Source organism: Stylophora pistillata, chromosome 3, assembly GCF_964205215.1.
Source record: "Stylophora pistillata chromosome 3, jaStyPist1.2, whole genome shotgun sequence".
Lineage (NCBI taxonomy): Eukaryota > Metazoa > Cnidaria > Anthozoa > Scleractinia > Pocilloporidae > Stylophora > Stylophora pistillata.
This window is the reverse complement of record NC_142521.1, coordinates 10,398,266-10,420,346: the sequence shown is the minus strand read 5'-3', so window position 1 is coordinate 10,420,346 and position 22,081 is coordinate 10,398,266. Positions and strand designations below refer to the sequence as shown.

The 22,081-nt window shown below is 39.3% G+C and overlaps 1 protein-coding gene and 1 non-coding gene across 2 annotated transcripts; one reads left to right on the top strand and one right to left on the bottom strand.

Annotated features, from left to right (window-relative positions):
* Positions 1 to 1,994: 1,994 nt before the first annotated feature.
* Positions 1,995 to 17,650, top strand: LOC111321063 (sodium-dependent neutral amino acid transporter B(0)AT3). Its single transcript, XM_022923835.2, has 10 exons — positions 1,995 to 2,151; positions 2,282 to 2,534; positions 5,512 to 5,984; positions 6,238 to 6,348; positions 10,124 to 10,332; positions 11,810 to 11,966; positions 12,444 to 12,645; positions 13,091 to 13,250; positions 13,370 to 13,532; positions 14,327 to 17,650. Exons 2-10 carry the CDS (start codon positions 2,300 to 2,302, stop codon positions 14,525 to 14,527), a joined length of 1,911 nt encoding a protein of 636 aa, XP_022779570.1. The 5' UTR covers positions 1,995 to 2,151; positions 2,282 to 2,299; the 3' UTR covers positions 14,528 to 17,650.
* On the bottom strand, positions 14,779 to 21,763 carry LOC111321073 (uncharacterized). Its single transcript, XR_015998536.1, has 4 exons — positions 21,233 to 21,763; positions 20,567 to 20,788; positions 18,529 to 18,646; positions 14,779 to 17,934 (listed from the first exon to the last, which is right to left on the bottom strand). It is a non-coding gene; the product is annotated as an uncharacterized LOC111321073 (transcript).
* Between the last annotated feature and the right edge of the window lie 318 nt (positions 21,764 to 22,081).

Sequence of the window (22,081 nt, the reverse complement as noted above, 5' to 3'; positions counted from 1 at the left end):
CGAGAGACCCAACTGAAGATTTTGAAAAACGTAGTCAACACACCAAGTATGTGGAACAAGTCTAAGGATTCAGTCCGAGAATCCTTAGGCATGAAATCGCCGGAACACTCACTAAAATAATCAGCCTTTGCCACACATTTTTTGAAACATTAATCTATATTACATTGAACAACAACAAACATATGAAACATATGAGTGAACTGCGGTTATGAGACGTATATAAGAACGATCCTTCGCAGTAAAGCACTATTTGAGCAATAGTGGAAATCTACTAGTATCGCAGAGGTCAGTGGTTCGAATCCCGTACAGGCCTGAAATTTTTTTCAGGTCTGATTTCCACTATTGCTCAAATAGTGCTTTACTGCGAAGGATCGTTCTTATATACGTCTATATTACATTATCAGTTATGGCAAAACAGGATCTCTTTAAACGAAGATCGCCAAGTTATTGTATAAAATGCATTTATGTATATAAAAAAAATTAACTGTCTATGAACGATGGCTTTGCATTTTGATGGATTTTTTTTTTCAATTGAGTATCGTCCAACCAAAACCATGGTAATCTCAACAGTCCATAAAAAGAAAGGAAAGGAACAAGACGAACCGATGAGAGCTCGAAGTATACACAAGCAAACTGTCTGAAGCGCGGGAAAACGCCTGTGCACAAGTTGTGATTGGTTTTAGCTTTGAATCTGATTGGTTTAGGAAATAGCGCGAGTTTTCTGAACCAATCATAGCGAATTAATGCAAAAACTAAAGCAATTCCGGATTATTTTCGGAATTCACTTAGTGCAACAACTACAGCATCAATCACGGCTTTTCCATCTGCACCTTTTCTTTGCCGTAACATTATTTTGTCATTGGACATTTAAATTTAACTCAGTGTATAGCCTTTTAATTTATTAAAGGTTATAGCCATTGTTTGTTCTCTACTTTTGATAGAGTAATAAAATCGTCGCAAAATTTTGCGCACGCAATGAATTGATCAATCAAAATCGCATTTCAACTGTTCAGAACTCGTAGGGAAGGGGGGGTGTGGGGGTTTTTCTCTCTCAAGGTTTCCCAGATCCCTCCTTGTTTTTCAGCTTGTTCTTCTCACTATGTAAAGAGCATGAATTGACATGGGTGGAGGATGGTGGATGAAGTTCTGGACTCCAATTCAGCCACTTACACACGAGAAAATAAAATGAGTTGAAATTATACGCTTCTTTTACTTCAAGTCTTCAACGAAACAAAATATTGTAGGAGGAAAAATTTTTACATTAATTTCTTCCTCTTTCGTGCTCAGTTCGTTTAACCAAAATATTAAAATTTGTTTCTGAAATCAAACGTTGTGAACACTTAGACCAAAATGTCTTAAAAACAGATTAATTTGCCACGCGTGGGTAGTTAATCGTTAGCACCAACACGCAGCGTTGTTTCAGACTTCCGTTTCTCTAAAGTACACCAGGAGAAGAGACCAAAATCAATTTCGATTGTTCCACAATTGAACAGGATTACACAATAAATTTTACACAATGAATCGATGCATACGTTTTAAGAGGTGCAACTTCAATCTTTGTTATGTATCTCGGCTGCCAAACAGTGATCAAACCACAACTAAGTTTAACATAACAAAAAAGGCTACAGGATACGGCTGATGCAATAACATGACAGATTTTCTCGAACAAACACTTTCAAACAGAAGAAATGATTGGCTCACGCTAAGAGCGTCAAAGTTTTAGATTACTTTACCATAAAGCTGTCCTTTAAAATTCGCACATACATTTCGCTTATTTTTTTAAAATACGGCTAGTTTCTTATAAGTAGATTCCGAGCCAAAAATATATTGTTTCCTTTAATTGTGCCTAAGCTATCCTCATCAAAGGATAAGGACTCACAAAGTAATATCTTTTGTTGATAAACGATTAAAACAATGGCGAGTTTACGAAACCGATTGTGATTGGCTAATTTTTCCCGGTGTTTCATCATTCAGCTGTTTACATACCACGCTCTGAACACATGCAAACGGCCGGCTTTACGCTGAAATACCGCCAAACCGGTTGCTTTACGATTTTATTTCTCGAAAGAGAGACTCGTTTCTCAGTCGAAAAGTCGCTGGGACATTCTAAATCTTAATTTTCATCTGTTCTCTCGGAAACGTCTCGCACAAGTAAGGCTAAAAAATTTATTCCTAGCACGAGTATTAATAATAGTCAAGAGCATTCTGGTTTCGTCTGAGGATAGTAATATAAACATTGAACGATTTCGATCGGAATTATTTTGTTACGATCTGTTGGTAGATTTTTCTGAAGCTAAAGATGACCGAGAAAAATCCGTCAGCTGATAACAGTGCCACTTACAAGGCAGTTTCAACAACAGCAATTTTAGCATCCGATGAAGACGATCACCAAACAACAGTTGAAGTGATCGAGACCGAGAAAGTACGACTCGGATGGGACAATAAAGTTCAATTTCTTCTCTCTGCGATCGGGTTTGCGGTTGGTTTGGGAAACGTTTGGAGGTTTCCATGGCTTTGCCAGAAGAATGGTGGAGGTATATAATTTTATTTCATTTTCCTTATCGCTTTTCTTGAATACTAAAACAATGATTTTGAAGTTGAATGCACATGCAACTAGAAAAAATCGATTTCCTCTCCTCTTAATTGCCATATATCAGTATTTGGATGTGAAGCGCCGTGAAATAAATCAGTCCACAACATAAGAGCGAACTTAAAAAAAAATAAAAAAGGGAAGTATTAATTATCCTTCCCTAAAAAATTTTTCTTGATATGATTTAGCATTTATTTAGGCTTATCTCTTAAAATTAGAGCACGTCTTTGATTCTTTGAGGATCGTCTAAAATGTTCATTTATATTGACAATCGATTCGAAATTCATAACGAAACAGCGACGAATTCACGTTCCTGTAGGTATGTCTCGGACTTCAACAGAAGCAAAGAATGAAAAACACTTCGATGAAAGAACCTCCATCTCCATGATGACGGCACATTTGAACTGGCGCGAAATTCCGATCGACATGCTTCGTTCCTCTGAACGATTGAAATTTAGATAAAATTTCACGAACTATAAAAAAAATATTCAAACTTAAAATTCTAGATCAGACACAGCACACTGTTTAATGGTCAAGACTTTTTCTGGAACACAACTATCAACAAAAACACTAAGTTTTGGAGAACAAAATTTTACAAATGTGCAGGACAAAAAAAATAAAAAAAAACAAAAAAATAAACAGCTTTTTTCTCTGCCCTTAATCCAGAGTCCTTTGACTATGCTTAAAAATTGGAGAGTTGAACAAAAATTAGTGCGATCAACTTCCTTAATGAGATTTTTTCACTTTTGAACCGGTTTTCGATATTTGATTTATTTGGTTGTGAGGCGTGGTATTGCATCAGAAAAACAAAGCTTATGTCAGGATTACGCCGGCCATCTGATGGTATCAACATCTTTTTCATCTAAATTCTTATATCCTGAATCAAGAAATAACTTAGAAAACGACCAGGGAGAGCAGAGACTATTTTTTTTGTAACCGCAATATCACACAAACTCAACTTATCTGTTTGTTATTGTGCAATTGGTTTCTTCTCCATGCTTCTTTCTAGAAGCTGAGTTCAAAGTCCACAAATTTGGCGGTAAATATTCTACACCCGCTGTAGGAGGCTTACGGGTTTTTTTTTTTTTTGGGTGAAATGGTAATGCTTAAGATACAATCTTGATTTTCTTTTGTGGCCATAGAATTATTTCGAGGGCGCGACAATGTTTGTGAAGCCTGGAAGTTTTGATACAGGTGTTTTTCATGAAAATGGAGACAGGAAATTGTCACCGGTTGATTAGTTACCGAAAAATGTTTTATTTTTAATCCTGGAATTAAAGTGGGGCAGGTATAGGTAAAGAGGGTACGTCAGGAAAAATAACCAAACTAAAATAATCATAGCCTGGTGGTAGAATCTAATAAATTTTGGAAAATGAGGCGAGAAAAGTTATTCATCGAGGTAATGTTTCTTGACATTGTGGGAATCAAATTAAAGTAACTGGCAAACATTTTCCCTGCACGAGGCAGGAATGTTTGCCCTCAAGTTTGGAAGCACTTACGATTCTAATGACGGAAATTGACATTTTCAGTATACTGAGGAACACCTTGAAGATCACTATTTTAAGAGGGGACTTTCGGAAAATGGCAATGAAATGATCCGAAACGTTTCCGTCTTATTGTTCACGGAGTTTTTCATCACAACAGGATACGGAAATCTAGGCCGTAACAGCTCTTTGCTGAAAAAGTAATTGAAATGAAGCTATTTGCGCATTTTATGTGAAACTAGGCAAATATTTTCTTTTCTGGTCAGTACATTTAGATATCCGTACATTTATAAACATCTCCTTTTGAATTTGAGTGGAAGGGACGTGGAGGGGGTTCTTTCCTTTGTCAAAAAATTTTTGACACCAAAAGGAAGCAATAAAAGACCTATGTATAAATTGAATAACTCAAGCATTATCGTAGTTCTGTTTTATAGTTATTTTTCTATGGATTTTTTTATCTACTTCTCTAAATGATTTCGACAAGTTGTGCATCTCTCGATAAATATCTCAACGTTATCAAAAGCTTGAAAATAAAGTAAAGTACATATGTAAGACGTAAAAAAATTATTAAAATTGATGGAAATTATACCATGGCGTTAGTTATGGGCCTCGATCAATTCGACAGCGAATAGATTTTCGATGTTTTGATTATGGGCATAAAACTATGGTAAACCACAAATTCTGTATATTAGTGACGATTTTACGGGGCCATTGATTCAGTGCAAAAAGATTCGCATTGAATTTTTGAAGCTATGTAAACTGGGCGTGATTTGAAGACCAGTTTCCATCACGCCATGTCAGCAATTGCTCAGATTTGATGCCCCTACCGGTTTTCATAAAATATAGCAAAGCTCCAGTTCTTTGTGGTCACGATCTTATGGAATGAAGCTCTCGACTCTCTCAACAATTGGCATAAAGAAATAAGGAGTGATGATTAATTCTTGTGTCTATGCTTCAGCTTAGACAACTGCTTCCGGAAACTTCACCTAATAAAATTTTTAGGCGTTGGGCTATGGCGGAACTGGCACAGACTCTCTATCTCAAGACTTGACTCAAGATAGAATGAATAGATACTTCAGGGAAAAAAAAAATTGGACGAAAAGTTGATCATCAAAACTCCTGACGACACAAATATCTATATTTTGCCGGTAGCTTTGTTTGCGAAAAAAAATGGCAACATCCACCACTATCGTTAAGTGGTGGTCGGTTGAATGTGGCTATTATACCTCTGCAAAGTAATTTTAATAAACTATCAAAGCACCTAAAAACTCCATCAAAAATTTCCCCTCCTATCTACACGAGTCTTCTGACGGGAAGATGTTTCTTTTCGGTTTGAACAGTTCAATCAACTTTAACTTCCCCATTATGCTTTTATTTCTACCTTAGTGCGCTGGAAATTAGAGAGTTTTGACATTGACCTTTTGTTTTTTTTCTCAGGGGCTTTTCTGATTCCCTACTTCGTCATGCTGATATTCGAAGGAATACCGATCTTCTACTTGGAACTCAGTATCGGTCAACGCCTTCGCCAGGGAGCTATTAACGTCTGGAGCACAGTATGTCCCTACCTCGGAGGTGTAGGGATTGCAACAACAGTGGTTTGCATACTGGTTGGCAGTTATTACAACGTGGTCATTGCTTGGGTGTTGTTTTACTTCGTCCAGTCGTTCCAGTCCCCTCTTCCGTGGGCAGAGTGTCCTCGAGTCGCAGGCCTTAACAGCACTGAGTTAACAATGCCAACAGAATGCTATAAGAGCAGTCCAACCGCTTACTTCTATCACAGGGAGACTTTGATGCATGCCAACAGAATAGAGGAGAGTGCAGTGATCAATTGGAAGTTAGCCGTGGCTCTTGTAGTTGCTTGGGTGCTGGCCTACCTTTGCATCATCAAAAGCATACAGTCATCTGGCAAGGTACGGTAATTATTATATTGTCAAATAGTTTGTTGCCATCCAGCTCATGCAAAACTTACTTTATCTGGTTCACTGTTCTGATCACCTCCGTATGGTTAGCACGTTCCCTACAGCAAATTTCACAACTATGCTAGATTACTTTAAAAGCAAATCAGGGTACTTTTATCCTGTTATAAACACAAAGATGATTTTGTAGAAATAAATTACAATCTGTTCAAATAGTGTCACGATAAGCCTTGATGTTATCTCGTAGGTGGTCTACTTTACAGCGACATTTCCTTATTTGGTCCTCCTCGCATTCTTCATCCGGGGTCTCTTTTTGAAAGGCTTTGAGAAGGGAATAATACATTTGTTTACACCAAAGGTATGTATGTCATTTAAAAGCTGAGGTTTTTTCGCACTGAAAGGAAAAGAAGTTAAGTTAAAAAGAAGAAAACAAATTCAGGGAGTTTGTGGTTCGATAGTTTGCGTTGAGTTATAATGATATACTTTTGGGGAAAAGAAGCTTAGGTAGTTAGGTACCCTACTTTGCTAATTAAAAAAAAAATAAAGATTAGCCAGGGATTGTCAGGAAGAGTTAAGCAAATAGCAATGAGATGAGGGGGCACTTTGGTGTGGAGTGACATTTGGGCCTCTGGTGTTCAAGCCTGTTAGAATAATGATAATTTGACCTAGAATCGGAACATTCTTAGGCAAACTTGTGCGGGGACTCTCACTGGATAAGATCGGCTTAAGCACAACTGGCTATCATCCAGCGGCTACGGTAAACTAAAATAGACAGAGGTAGGCAAGGTCAGAGGAAAGAGGGCAGAAGCTACGAAAGCATTGACTGGCCTTTTCAATTCGTGAAAAAATTTTGCATGCTAAGATCTATAACATGCTAACTCCTGTGAAGGTCATGTGACTGTTCTGAAAATACTACCGGTAATCTCTGAAGCAGGGATACTCGCATCTACAACGGCTATCCAGAAGTCCAAAGTGTCTAAAAACAGTAAGCTCTATCTCAGTTGTAATTATCCTTTGGATGAGACCAGTTTAACCCCTACCAAAAATGGTTTAGAGGTGCGTTGATATCGTTGCATCCTTGAAATGATTTTTGCCAAAACGGCACTTGTCAATAAGTTGAGTTGACTACGGCAGTCTCGTTGACCTCAGCTTAAACTGAACCATCCATGATCTGTTTAAATTGGTAGCTGTAAGAGGGCTTACTGTGAGATAGCCTGCGCCCGGGGGGGGGGGGTACTCCCTTATGAGGGCTTAATGGGGACGTGCGGCCAGCCAGGGTATGTTTTTGCGAGATTTTTGTCTTAAATAGGGTATCGAATTTATCATTTTTTGTCTCAATCAGGGTATCGATTTTTCAGTTTTTGTCCTAAACAGGATATCTTTTCTTGGAAGATAAACAGAAAAATTTTTACAAGCTCTAATTTTAATTAATATTGAATTCCGTTGATTTTGGCATTGATACCAGGCACATTTAATGTCTTAAACAGAGTATCAAAAATCGGAATTCTGTCTTAAACAGGGGAGGAAAATCAGCGATATTTGTCTTAGACAGGGTCAGGGTATGAGGGGCCGCGCCGCACCTCCCCACCCAGGAATATATCGAGTATCCCCTCCCCGGGAGCTTGCGTCGCAGACAGTCTAAACCGTCAGTATAGACGGACTATACCGGGGATTGTGTGACACGTCCGGCTGTATGTAACGCAGGCTAACTGTGAGAGGGCTTACCCAGATAGATTGCTTATGTAAAGGACTAGAAGAAAGAAGGTCTAATCATTAATCCTTCTCCAAGATGATCACTAACGTCTAACTGCAGTAGAGGTTTCTGCGATTCCAATGCAGTTTAACACTGCGGTTCCAATGATGTAACTCCAGCAAACATGGACAGCGTAAGTATGGACTACGTGACGTCTGCAATTCTAATGCAGAAAAGTGTCACAACAGAGGAGGATCGAACCCGTAATTTCTAAACTGCAATTCAAATGCAGCGTAATCATAAGGACGGTTGATAAGTTTCCTGCAATTCAAATGCAGTTTTCCCTCTCGTTTAACTTACCTTTGCTATTATAATAGGACTTCATCATTATCACTTCCTAAGCAACTGCAATTCCAGTGCTGTCTCAAGCCTGCTGGTGTGTATTTCTGCTAAAATCGGCTGTTTCTCAGTCGTTAACCTTTTCAAAAGAACGCAGTCAGATTCCACTCATGGTGCCACGTTGAGCTAATTTCGCAAATATCTTTAGCACATAAATCCTTTCTGCAATTCCAATGCAGTTCCCAAACTCAAAACAGAGAGTAAGACAAAAGTTTCGACGTTCTTTTAAAGGAATGCAGAATAGTAGGAGAAACTTTCTCCTGTTAGCAAAACTCAGCAATTCCAATGCAGAGTGTAATATCTCTCGGGAATTCATGTTTCCAAAACAAATGGGATATGCCCCAACAATGCTGCTTACGACTAGGTTGAGTTCTCGCCAATAACTATAAGCCGGCATGGCAACGAAGACTTCCTCTACGTTTATCAGCCTTTTCTTCGTTTCGTGAAGAGGTTCGAGACCACACAAACCATCGGTGACTTGTAAACCAGCAATTACAGACATACGTGTGCAATTCCAATGCATTCAACACTCAGTGAAAAGTCAACAGAGACTAACTTACCTTCATGCTTCAAATGTAGAAACTCAAGATGGAAACGATGTGATTCAAAGTGAGGATCTCGAGTCCGAGATTTAAGTCGAGGTGGGCATCACGTGGACATATTTCAAATGCATAATAAAAGACATATATAATTCACTCATAAAGGTTCATTAAACTCCATTCTCGCAGAGTAACAAAATTGTTTGCTATTATATAGAAAGCAATATTGCAGTGTGCTGTGCCTTTAGAGCTCAGTGCCGGCTGTCGGGCAGAAAATCACTCAAATTTGGCGTTCTCGAAACGCTGGCATTCTTCTTTGGAAAAGAAACTTGAACATTGCGGCTTATGCATTAAAACTTGCACAACTTTCTTGAATAACTATAAAGTGATAAAGCTATTCTTAAAATTTATTTAATAAAAAATAACACATCATGATCTTAATGCTGTGTACTGCGCCTTGTGCCTAGTCACGGCAATCGGACCAACTCAGTAGTTCTCAAAACACTGGAACAACAACAAAACCATGATTCTCTTGCTTTTTTGTTAACTACGTCTGCTTATAGTTTGTTTGCTGAGCCTTGTGCCCAGCAATCGCCATCATTTTCAAACGCAGTAGTTCTCAAAACTCTGAATCTTGGCTTTAATCAACATTATTCTCCAATTGAACCGCTAAGCGTAAATAAATGAATGCTGACCGCTGCGCCCTGGTGCTCAGTGGCAGTAACCAACCAAATACCCAGTCGTTCTCAAAACACTGGTTCCTCTACTCACAAAATCGATTTGAATATTTTAAAATGCTGATTGCTGCGTCTTGGTGCCCAGTAACAGCTGTCAGTCAGATCCCAGTAGTTCTCAAAACACTGGCTTTCTATAAATTAACACAAAGGTGACCTCCAAACTATGAATGCTGATGCTGCGCTTTAATGCCCAGTGACAGCTTCCAAACAAGTGCCCAGTAGTTCTCAAAACACTGGTAATCTGTACAGATACAAAACATATACCTTAATGCTGAATACTGTGCTTTGTGCCTAGTTTCAGCCACCAGTCAGTCCCAGTAGTTCTCAAAACACTGGTAGAAGAGACAAATTTAGGTGCTCTGGTCTATCGATCAAGCATGTAATGCATTCTTATAAGATAAAGTATAAAATATGTTTGGACTTTCCGCTGTGTCTAGCACTCAGCAGAAGAGCCCATTCGTTTGCGCAGCTGTTCTCGAAACACTGTAGTCTTCTACATAATTGCCGCAAATTTAACATTTAACATCTGATAACTGAAACTTGGTGGGCTAGGTGTATTGCTCATCGTTTACTGATTACTGCGATTAAATAGACTATAAACCGTATACTAACTGGTTTAACTCTTAGTTAAAAGTAAATGACGTGAATAAATCAACTTTAAAACCTGTCTGGCACCGATCTCTGCGCCTGGAGCCCAGATGAAATGTGTCGATCACAACAGGACTCAGTAGTTCTCGAAACACTGATATATATTTTCATCAACAGTGGGATCGACTTCTGGACCCACTGGTATGGCTGGACGCAGCTACACAAATCTTCTTCTCTTTGGGCCTGGCATTTGGCACTATGGTTGCCTATGCCAGTTACAATCCTATACATCAAAACACACTGCGTGATACCATTACAATTTCCGTCGCTAACTGCATGACTTCCCTGTTCGCTGGGATTGTTGTTTTCTCCATTTTAGGATTCAGGTAAGAGACTTCATCCCTGTTTCATCGAAAAACATGAGGAGATCCAATCAATTTAGGCCAGAACTCTCCAAACCTCCCCTTCAACCAACGTTTTGGGTAGAATACAGCTAAGAGAAAAGTTTCAAACGAAGTTCGCCCAGGCTAGGGGTAATGCGATGATGCGTCATGCTTACTTCTACAGTTTAGCGCCCCAATTTACCAAAATTCGGCAAATTCGAATGATGTCGATCTCACAAAATTATTCATTTCTAGCAAGACCACTATTAATGTCGAAGGCAGGTGACCGAGACACGGCACGTAAGGAATTGCTATTAGTTCTTTCCTTCGCCCGGTTCTCGACGAAAAACAGGTCGTGCATAACTCCGAGAAATTTGACGATAGTTTTGGTGCGCGCTTCAGACCGGACGTGGCAAATTAAAGGATCCCTTCCAACCACAATACATTGCGCGCGCGATATGTGAAATCCGCCATTTTCTCTGCCATCCGGTATTGGACAAGTCGTGAAGTGGAAAGAAATCCTCGTTCATCCGAGTACATTTGCCTCACTGAGGTCTTGAATTTCCTCAATCGCGTTCCAAATTTATTGTTCTTTCTATTTGACTAGTTATTTTTTAATTATTTTTTTCTGTTTGGGCGCGCAGGGTATTGTGGTTGGAAGGGATCCTTTAATTATTATCACAAACACATTTTCATGGTCACACCTCGACGTACACGTTTCATTCCAAATACCAAAAATCCAGTCCACGGTGTCACCGTCCGCGTAATGAGTTTACAAATCGATCACCGTCTCCAAGCTTACAATACCGGGTCAATTAACATTTCGGTCAAGAGAAATATTTAACCAAATCCTTGCTGCTCTTCAACGTCGTTAATCATCCTGGGTAATTGGATAATTGCCTCTCCTAAAAAACTATCATTTTGAGGTATTCTTCTACCTTCTAACGAGAGCCAAAAAATGATCCAAATATTGTGACCTAAACGAGTCCTTTAAATAGGCCCGGCCAAGGGGCATGGGTATTCAGGCATCCAAAGTCTTGTTATATCCCGTACACGGTATACTCACATCACAGGGCAGGTATGGGTTTTTGCGTCAGAGTCAACAACTTTGGGGTTTTGACATTAAAAAATCTTAGGCATATCAGTAGCTCAATGGAACAAGATCGGGTTCATCAGTGTCCCGCGAACCCCTGATCGTGAAATAACAAGGAGGAGACCATAGGGTATAAGAACTGTTTCAATAGCCAGTGAGCCACAGTCTTTGACAAATAGATTGAACAACTAGAACAACCCTTCGAAAATTAAGTGATCTAATAACAAATGGCGTGTTTTGGACTTCATCTCTGCTCTGGAGGGGAAAGGGGTTTTTCATTAATTTTGGTTTCGTCTAAGACTGTGGGAGACTGTTTTGAAAAGTAGGATGGGAGCAAAAGACTTCGTGTGAGAAATACCTTTGTGAAATACGTTTACGTTTTCACAGAGCAACGTACATGATGGAAAACTGTGAAGCAAACAATGCCAAACTCTTGGAGAGCTTCAACGCAACTCACCAGCTGAACACAACTGGATTGTCCTCAAGCAATATCACAAGTGGAATTGTGCTTCCAAAATGCGATCTGGAAACTTTCCTTACAGATGTAGGTGTACCGTTATGTGTACTTAGTCTTCAGTTTTTCGATTAGTCCTATAATTTAGTGGAAGCCAAAGTCAGTAGATAACGTTTCTGGATCTTTGTTTCTCAACTAAATACCGTGTTCCACAAAAAGGGAAAACATAGTTGTGGGACATTTTCAATCAGTTTGGTTTAGAGTAGTTTAAAGCACTAAAAAATAATAGCTGTTAGTGCTTAGTAATCTTAAGGCATTGAAGACTCCGGCACTGCTTCTAAATTTGCTATTCCCCGTGTTGGGTAGGTGCACTTCTTCGGCATAGTCGCGGTAAACTGAAGAATCTTAAGTTAAGATTGGGCAATGACCTTAATAAGCTGAATGTCCCTTTTTTGCTGCACCATGCCGTGAGTGCCACTTGGAAAGCTCATTAGAAACCCGAACGAGAAATTCCTGGTACCATGACTCTGATTGGTAAGGCCACCTCAAATTTTTGTCATCCAATAGGCAGCCAGTGGTCCAGGACTGGTTTTCATTGCATTCACTGACGCCATCAACCAAATGCCTGGGGCAACCTTCTGGTCCCTCTTGTTCTTTCTCATGCTTCTAACTCTTGGGTTGGACAGCTTGTTTGGAGCGTTGGAAAGTGTAACGACAGCCTTGCAAGACGTCAAAGGATTTGGAAAACTGAGACGCGAAATTCTATCTGGTAAGCGGTCTCATGATATCTTTTCTCAGAGCCAAGGAGGGGGGCATTCTTAGAGTGCCCCTTCTGTTATTGAGGACATTTTTGACAAATGAGAGCGCGGGGGCTCGCCATACATCAGGAAAATACTTAGTTTCCAAGTTAAACGGGTTTAAGGGACGGAAATACCAGCGCAAATTGGCTAGTAACAAAACGTCAGAGGGAACAGTTTTCAATCCTTCTCTTGTGCTAAGATTGGAGCATAGAACAAAACAAATTCCTACTGAGTTCTGCATTATTGAAGTAGGAGAAACTTGCACTAATGAAATTGGAGTGAGCCGTTGTGTATTCTGATCTATGCAGCTGCAAGCGACGGACGATAAACGCCCGAGTCAAATTAAAATTTGGTAACAATTAACCATAATCGTTTGTATGTTGCAATATGTGTCATAAATCCTTTTTATTCCAGGGCTTCTGTGCATCACCGGGCTCTGCATCGGTCTTCCCATGGTAACATATTCTGGTGAATATATTCTCCAGATGTTTGACAGTTTTGCAGGCAACCTTCCTCTGCTACTCATTGCAATCTGCGAGTGTGTCGGAGTTTGCTATTTCTATGGCATAACAAGGTGAGGTTGATTTGAAATTTGTGGTATCGCGGATTATAACACAAGCTCCTCTAAGATGAAAATGAAGACATTAGGGAACAGACAATGCTAAGTGATCTCTATTCCTCCTTCGTTGACAGATTTTCCGACGACATAGAGTACATGACGGGGAGTCGACCAAACATCTTTTGGAAAATCTGCTGGATGCTCGTCACCCCAGTTGCCATGTTGGTTATCCTAATCGCCAGCATCGTTCTCATGTCGCAAGGAAAAGCTTCCTACTATGCCTGGAACAAGGAAATGGTGAGCAAGCAATAGGCTCTGTAATTAAAAAAGAATGAATAATAAGCAAACAAAGCTCCTTTACTTTAACCCTATACACTCTCATATCAGTATGCATATTCTCCATATAGTTCTCTATACATTTCCAAGTGCTTTTATAACATAACCAAAGTAAAGCGCGCGCTCTGATTGGTCAATTCTAGAGTCGCTCTCGGCTATCGCCTCGCGCGACTTTCGTGCTTAGCAATCTCCCGCGTGCATCCATAACTCAATAGTGTACGTTGTGGTGTTTACCATTTGTTAACTTTAGTTGGTGATCGTTTCCTATGTGATTCAGGGGACTTATATATGCGTTATTAACCAAGTGTAAGGTCAAGATGGCTTGAAATTGGCCGAGTTCTCTTTTGTGTTCCTGTGGACCTCGACATCGTCTCGGTCCACAAAACCCCCCAAAAAGAACGACGCTAACGTCCAGCCATCTTGACCTAAAAACTTGGTCATTAAATGATATACTATAGAGCAAAAAGATTTGGCTTTATCAAGAATCAAGAATGACTTGTTTATTTCGAGAGCCGGGAAAGAAAGCCAACTGTGTTGTTATTTAGTCACTCTACGGGGTCAAAAGATTAAGAAGTTATGGTTCATGTACTTCCAGCATTTACTGCTTTCATCATTCAAAGGACACAATGACACGAACTATCGTCTTACCACTTTTCTTTAGATATTTTATCGAAGTTTATCTGAACTAGTAATTCTTGAGTGATTTGTATTAGCCGCTTTCTCCTGTTAATTTGTTTGGTGTGCTCCCCATTTAGGCCACCTACGAGAAGGTGCCTTACCCAGGCTGGGCAGTCTTCATTGCGGTCATACTCATTCTGATGTCAGTTCTCTTCATTCCTGGCGTGGCTATCGCACGATACTTTGGCATAGTCAAGTACCAAAAGTTGAAACCTGTTCCATTGAAGGAAGCTGAAGCGAAATCTCTCAATAACGACTTTGACGACACAAACGTTTAACTTAACTTTCATCAAGCAACGGAGCCTCATCACTGATTAGGACCATCTCTGGAACATAATGGTGTGGTAGTATTTGCATCCTATCCTGGCTGTTCTCTGTACATTTGCAAAGGTGCTGACAAGGAGAATTTGGTTAACAGTCAATAGCTTCTTTAGTTGATCGTTTCTTTTATTCTCATGACCTTAATGTTTCATTTAAAGGTGATAATGTAAGGAGAAACAGAGGCGGATCCAGGAATTTTTTATTGGGGGGGGGGGGGTCCAAACTTTGGTTCAGAAAGGACTGTTGGACTCTTTGAGGCAAATTACTTCTCCCCCACACCCCCTCCCACCAGTCTCGGTTGCACGTTATAGTTCCTTGGCCGCTTACCGTTTATTTGGATTCGTTAAAAAAAATCAGCCAGTTAAAAGTGATATACGATCCTGTCTCAAAGTTGTAAGCGTCAGGTTTGATAGGGGGGTCCGGACCCCCCCCCCTGGATCCGCCACTGAGAAAGTAGATGCTAGTCACTCTTAGAGGTGAAGGGGATGATGGGATGGTTGTGTGCTGAGGTTCCACCTTACTATGGCCATATACATTTAGGTCCAGAGTATCTTAGAGAAGTGTCCAATGGGTTGTCAAAAGTAAACCAAATTTTCCTGTTTTACAGTGAGCCTTTATGCCCCAAATCAAACATGAATTCTCTTCACTTGTCCCTATATATATTCTTTTTTCAATCATTTTCATGACCCCCAGTAGTAATTGTTTTTTGTAAGGAGAAATTCGACGCTGATAACTTTTAGGGCTTACAAGGTAAACGAAATAAATGCTTATTTAGTCATTTTGAGCTTATTAGAAAAGTTCCTTTAATAGAGCGAAAACCTGAGAGAATCGAAGGCAACTTTAAAATAATCGTTTTCTAAGTTTAAAATGAAATGAAAAACGAAAAAGGTAGAAGACGACAAAATTTTAGAGAAAGGTTTCACGAAGCACAGACAGTGATGTAGTTCCTTTAACAGATGTTAGTCTTCGTTTAAGTTTTAGCGGCATTGACTGGAAACAGTCTTGTAAAACTAACTCAAAAACTCTTTATCAACACACTCCTGCTGCGTGGCCAGCTTGAGTTGCTGCCTCTTTCTTTAATCGCCAATTTTGGCTCCTTCTTGTTGTGTGACAATCAGTCTGGGCTTTGATTTAACTATTTATTACACGACTCGGGCAGTCAGAGGGCCAATAACTAAAATCAACCAATCAAAATGTTCTATTGCCGGTCCAATATTCTCTAAGTATTGGACCGGGCACTGTCCCGAATGGTCCTGAATGATACCGCATTTGTGTCCCTTTGAACTTCAGTCGTATAATAAATCTCTTATTAACCAAGCTTGCTCGGGACCGTACTGGAAGAATATTGGCCCTCGGTCTTTTTTGTACGGACCTCGCTGCGCTCGGTCCGTACCGTCAAGACCTCGGACCGATATTCTCCCAGTACGGCCCTCGCGCTTGGTTCATAAGATATATGTATTGGAAAAATGTGCCATCCATAAAGGATGATTATAAATCATTGTGAAAGATGTACACTTCTTACAGTATCGAGTACGTATGTCTATTGAAAATAGATCGTAATCTGACACATACATCTGAAAAACTTTAAAAAAGGTTATAATTTCTAATCAGTTGAAACAACTAAAAGTTATTTTGCGATTCCCGCGCATTTGAAGGTTTTCTTATTTTGTGAAAGATGTTTACTTTCCTTTAGTTATGTTATATCAATTAAATGAGAAAAAGTCTTTTATTTTTGTATAATCATAATTACTAAGGTTAATATTAAAGATAAGTAAAGCAGTACTTAATGTTTAATATTAAAGATAAGTAAAGCAGTACTTTAAGTGTCTATACGGCCAACAGGGTTTTTATAGTTTTGGTATGTATTTAACATGTAAAAAAGTATTCTTAAATAAAAATTGGATTCTGACGAGTCTTCGCCCTGAAATCGAGCTTTAAACTCCCCGCTTTGGCCACGCCCATTGAAGGTGACCGTGAGTCGGGGCAAAAAAGAGATTGGGTTCAGAATGGGTCGTGACTTCAAATCAGGAACGCGCCAAATCCCGCCAGTGGTTCAATTCACTGTAAGGTAAAGAGTTTTCGGCGACATAAATATGCCCGATAGATGTGTTGTAGAAGTACTGCGTTTGTCACGCAAAGTAACAACACGACACTCGAGACGCTCCTGGAGTGATATCACTCATCACCAATCTTCCCTTACGCGGTCAACTTCATTGGGCGTGGCCGAAGCGGGAACTTTAAAGCTCGATTTTAGGGTGAAGAGTCGTTAGAATCACATTTGTTTTTTTCAGAATACTTTTTTTACAGGTTAATGAGATACCAAAACAATAAAAACCCTGTTGGCCGTATCGACACTTTAAGCATTAATTTAGTTAGCGTAAATCCAGTTGGTTATGTAATTCAAGTTAATTAAAGTTAACCCTCTCACTCCCAGGGTTGATGAAAATGAAACTTCTCTCTAAAATATCCCTAAGTTATCCAGCAGACAGGTAATGAGAACATGCAAACTCATCAGGTAGTTGTTTCTTGATGCAACGCCAAATTCTTGTAAGTAATTTACAAGGAAATGTGTAGCAGCTGGAGAGGAGAATTAACAAGCAGACCTTGGTAGTAAAAGGATTAAAAATAGTGATAAAAAAAATTGATCACTTTTCATTTGAGTATTATCAGTGTAATTTATTGTGTCGGAAGATGTAACAATAACCTTGTCCTAAATGCACATTCAATTTATATCTATACGTTCTGATGTTCAGATTGAACTAAGACATCAAGTAGCTTCCTGTGGTTGCACATATAGATGAGTTCTCATGGCAGATATGTTACAAAGTGCTGAACTAGTGAAGGTTTTCTTTCTGATGACAATCAAAAGTTTAATAACCGTCACTTGAAGTGAACAAACTGTCACAAGTTTAGACTAAACTTAACACAGATGGTGCATTAAGATATGAAATAAGTTCCTAATCATAACTCAGTTCCTTCAATCGCCATATACAATAACTTACTTTCTTACTATATTGGAATAGAGTTCCATTATACTGTATCAACATGGCAAAGTGAATAAAGATAGATTCACTGATTAACTCAATTATTTCACACGAGACCAGTGTCATATTAAACTGGCACATACAATACACAACTGTACATGCTTCTCCCTGTGTGGTTCTAGGTGGGATGTACAAGATACTAGAGATCCTTGCCATGGCCATGGGCCAGACATTAGTCTGTTCATGGGCCAGTAGCCAATCAGAGCATTATTGTCATGGCCATGTGATGCTGATTGAGCAAGGTCTATTCGCTGTACATGCATGTTTCGACGCACTGTAGATTCTGACAACATGCAAGACCAGATGCGGACTTCTCTTACCTTGGTAGAAAGAAATTATGAAAAAAAAAAAACGCATCAAAAGAAATTCATGGCCAGGTTGTTCAAAGCTAGGTTAAGATAATCTGTTTTCAGATCTCTAAGCTCTAAAAGAAAATTCAGTATGATTCTCTTTGTCTATAATTTGATGATTGGATGCTCTTGAAGGGATAGAGGAAATAATATAAAAAAAAAATCTTTGAACAAAGGAATAAAGAAACCCAAATTAAAATTTAACCCTGGGTTGATGCTTATCTGCTTTCAAACAACTAGGCCCAGGTTTGCTTTGGTTTTGCTTTACTTTTCTCCATGGTTTAGGTCTGAAAAATCTTGTAGCACCCTCTTGAGCACTCATACTCTTGTATGCTTCAGAAAGCCATCTTGTTTTCTCTTTTCCTGAGTTCTTATTGTCTCCAACTGGTAACTTCCATCTAGAGATGCCTGAAGCACATACTCACCCAATGCACATGCAAGTACCCACCCCTAGTATACAACAAAACTAACTTGAAATACACAACCAGTATTGAAGTTGTCTACTTGCGGCAATACCCTCAGAAAAAAATATTTCAAGGAAGAAACTTATTCAGTAGATCTTACCAAACCATTGAAAGGATACCATCCACAATGGCCTTGAGGCATGGCATCATCACTCCAAGGTGTGCACACTCCATGACTGATGACACCATTGCCAATTTGACTGTGTCTCATATAATGTCTGAAAGATAATGTGTATTAACATATCATTTAAGAGTGGAATCAGTGATGGAATCAAGTAATGACAAGTTCTCTCCAATTGTCTTGCAGTTTGTCAATTCACTCATACATTACAACATTGTTTAGTTAATTAAAGTGAATTGGAAAATGTTCAAAGATGAAAGTGAAGAAGATTTTTTCATTAAGAAAAACAAGGGAAATCATTAAAAAAAAAAAGAAATTCCACTTTCTATAAACTACAGGAGTTGAGCCCATGAACTTTTTGTTAATAATTAACATGCAACACCACAGAGTAAAAGGAGGCTTTTGGTGACAGGGCAAGTAGCTTGTACTTTGTATTTTGTACTTAAATAGTTTAAATCATGTATCTTATTTTTATGTTCCCTGCATTTTTATGTTTCTAGTTCACATTTCAATTTTTTTACATTGTAAAAGTAGCTATAAGGGAAGGTACGTTTTTTATTGGAGGGGGGGTGGGCTGAGGCTTCGGAGGGGAGGGTCATTAGTAAATATTTTACAAAATGGGGAGGGTCAAACCTGTTTGATACGCAGCTGGGGGAGGGTCACAGTATTTTTTTTTTTGGCAAGGAAAAACTACTCCATGTCGGTTAGTTGACTTTTAATTATTTGTTACCAAACACGCAAAGTGTATAGAAACCTAAAACTTATATATACAAGCAAAGCTACCAGTCTAAATCAATCTACATCATTTTAAACAGATATCGAAATATTATGTCAAGAAACTATCTTGTCCCAACTAACATAATTGTCTCTCTCGACGTGTGCCCACTTTCGTCCATATTTTGACGTCGGTAATGTTTCCAATGTGCTACCAACAGAGTCAGAGGAGTAGCGGGCATCCCTTTTAGAATGGCGAGTCGGCAAACAGCCACAATAGCCACAAGTTGCTCCATCTGACCTCATGAAATCCTCACATTATCCACAAGCGCATTTCCTTCTTTCTATTCCTTGCACATCCTTGCCCATTTTCAAGTTTCCACCATGCAATGCCACGCAATTAACTGCTTTGTGCACAGACACGGTTATGTGAGCAACACTTCCGGTCAGTTATTTTCACTTCTGGTTATTTTTGTCTTGGAGGAGGTGGGGGAAGGGTCAGATCCTTTTGTTTAGGCATTTATGAAGGGTCATGCATTAATCCAATCTGGAAAGTCAGAGGGCCACGACTTTTTTGGCAAAAAATTTCTAAAATGCCACGGCCCACCCCCCCCCCGCCCCCCAATATAAAACGTACCTTCCCTAACAAGTTCACACTTACATTCACATGACAATAAGACTGCACACCACCATGGATTTTAGTGTTTGTGTGATTACTTTGCAAAGAAATAGAAATGAAGATGAGCCTTCCAATTTTGTTTTACACAAAACCAAGTTTCATGAATATATGTTAAATTTCAACAAAGACATTTTCACTGAGGTTCAGAGTTGCAAGCCTGGTGGAGGCCATTATGATTATTACTACCACTTGTTCACACCATTCTAATCCCTTTTAAGAATACCTTCAGCATTTCACCAGGCTTCCCTTTAAAGTTTGCCACTAGTTATCAGTTCCCCCCCTGGGTGTGGGGAAGTACTAGGAGAAGCAGGGCCCCAGGGAATTCTAAGTTCTGTATAGCTTGCTAATGGCAATTTTTTTTTTTTGCTGTTGAGTTTTTGGACTTGTGTGACAAATTCATTGAGAAGGAGAGACTCCTCTGGTCTAACTTGGCCAGTGCTTAAGGCAGGCATTAATGATCTGGGACAAGTTCTTCAAAGGGTAGATGACGCATCCAACAGATAGCGATTTATCCAGTGGAAAGCGTTACCCATACTTTGAATGACCTGGGTGAGGAGGCCTGCAACTTAACCATTTTACCGCCACATCTACCAAAGTTTATGTGAAAAAGGATTAAAGCTGCACCTGTGAAGTTCATGTCCAATTCCAAAATTTATGGAGCAAACAATGCGTCCATCTACAAACATGCACTGCCAGTCTGACGATGCAGCTAGTGCAAGGTGGTGCCACTGTCCATCATTGATGCAGGGTCCTTTCATGTACTTGTAGGGTTCCAGGGAACCTCTGATGTGGCCATCTGGACCCACATGAAGTACCTGCCAGTGATATTGAGGCCACCGGCTGGAGCTGAAAGAGACCAACCCAAATAGAAATCAATTAAAACAACTTAAACTGAGAGAGGTGTCTTCTTTGGCAGATTGTTTATGAAACCTTTAATAAAACAATTACCGCATTCGCTTTTTGCGTGATGTCATGAATTGTCAAACCTCGTGTCTGTGTTATCTCAGGCCCCGTTTTGATAATTTATGATATTATGCTCAACCTCATCTAATAATTACTTAAAAAATGTGCCCTTGCTGTCCACGTTCTCCTTCGGTAACATCAAGTAAGTTTTTTGCTGAAAATGGAAAAAAGTCTGCTTAAATTTTACACAGGTGTATTCATTCTTTCACTCCTTTCGTTTCCAGACGCTCTCCTTTGCGTCGTCACCGTTGGTTTTCGGTTGGTTTTTAAGGTACCCTTTACATGTATATATTGTGAAGTTTCGCACGAACAGAACGAAGCAGATACCTTACTGATTCACTCTGGCATCCAATAATTATTCCATCTGGTTTCCTCGTGTTAAGTTTAACCCAAAGCTCTACGCTTTGCTTTTTCGGAGCCCGGTCGTCAAATCGAACTCCATTTATCAAACGTCTATTTTCAGGTCCACCCGGGTTAGTTACAAACTCTGCGCACAATCTTTCCCCTTCGACGCTGGAGAGCCATCCGTTTCTCCTGTTTTTAAATGAGAGAGCATGACTGGCCCTAAGATACAACTTCTTCCAGAATCCTGGCTCCACATCAAAGTTTCCGCTTTCTTCGTTCGAAGTGGCGACATTGTGAACGCGAATGTTTTGATGAAGTTGCAGCAAGTGATAATTGTTACCTTTAAAACGTCTTTTCCATATAACATTTTGATTTGTTAGTTCGTACAGTCTTCTACTCGTACATCCTAAATTAAGAACATCCTGAATATGTGCAAGGTATACAATTATGTGAAACCCATACTTCCTCAGGAAGGCTAGAGGCTTCCGCCATTTTGTGTTTGTGTTGCCTCGAGTTGATGTGTCACGGCAGTTGCAAGGAGTAGTGCGTTACAAACCGGAAATGTACTTGAAGCGAGATGGACTCAAAACGAACAGTAATAAGAGAGTTGATAGGAAGTGACAATTTTGGAAAAAAAAAACAAAAACAAAAAAACTTTAAATTTACTGAAAGGTTTTAACCTATTAGTGAAAAAACTCATGGTATTTTAAACAAGAAATCGATTAACCTCAAATAATAATATTTTTGCGAGTTGTTGTTTTCTTTTCTTACAGAGATAAATTTTGATTTTAATGCTTAGAATTGACTCACACATGACCAGCTGATCGCTAA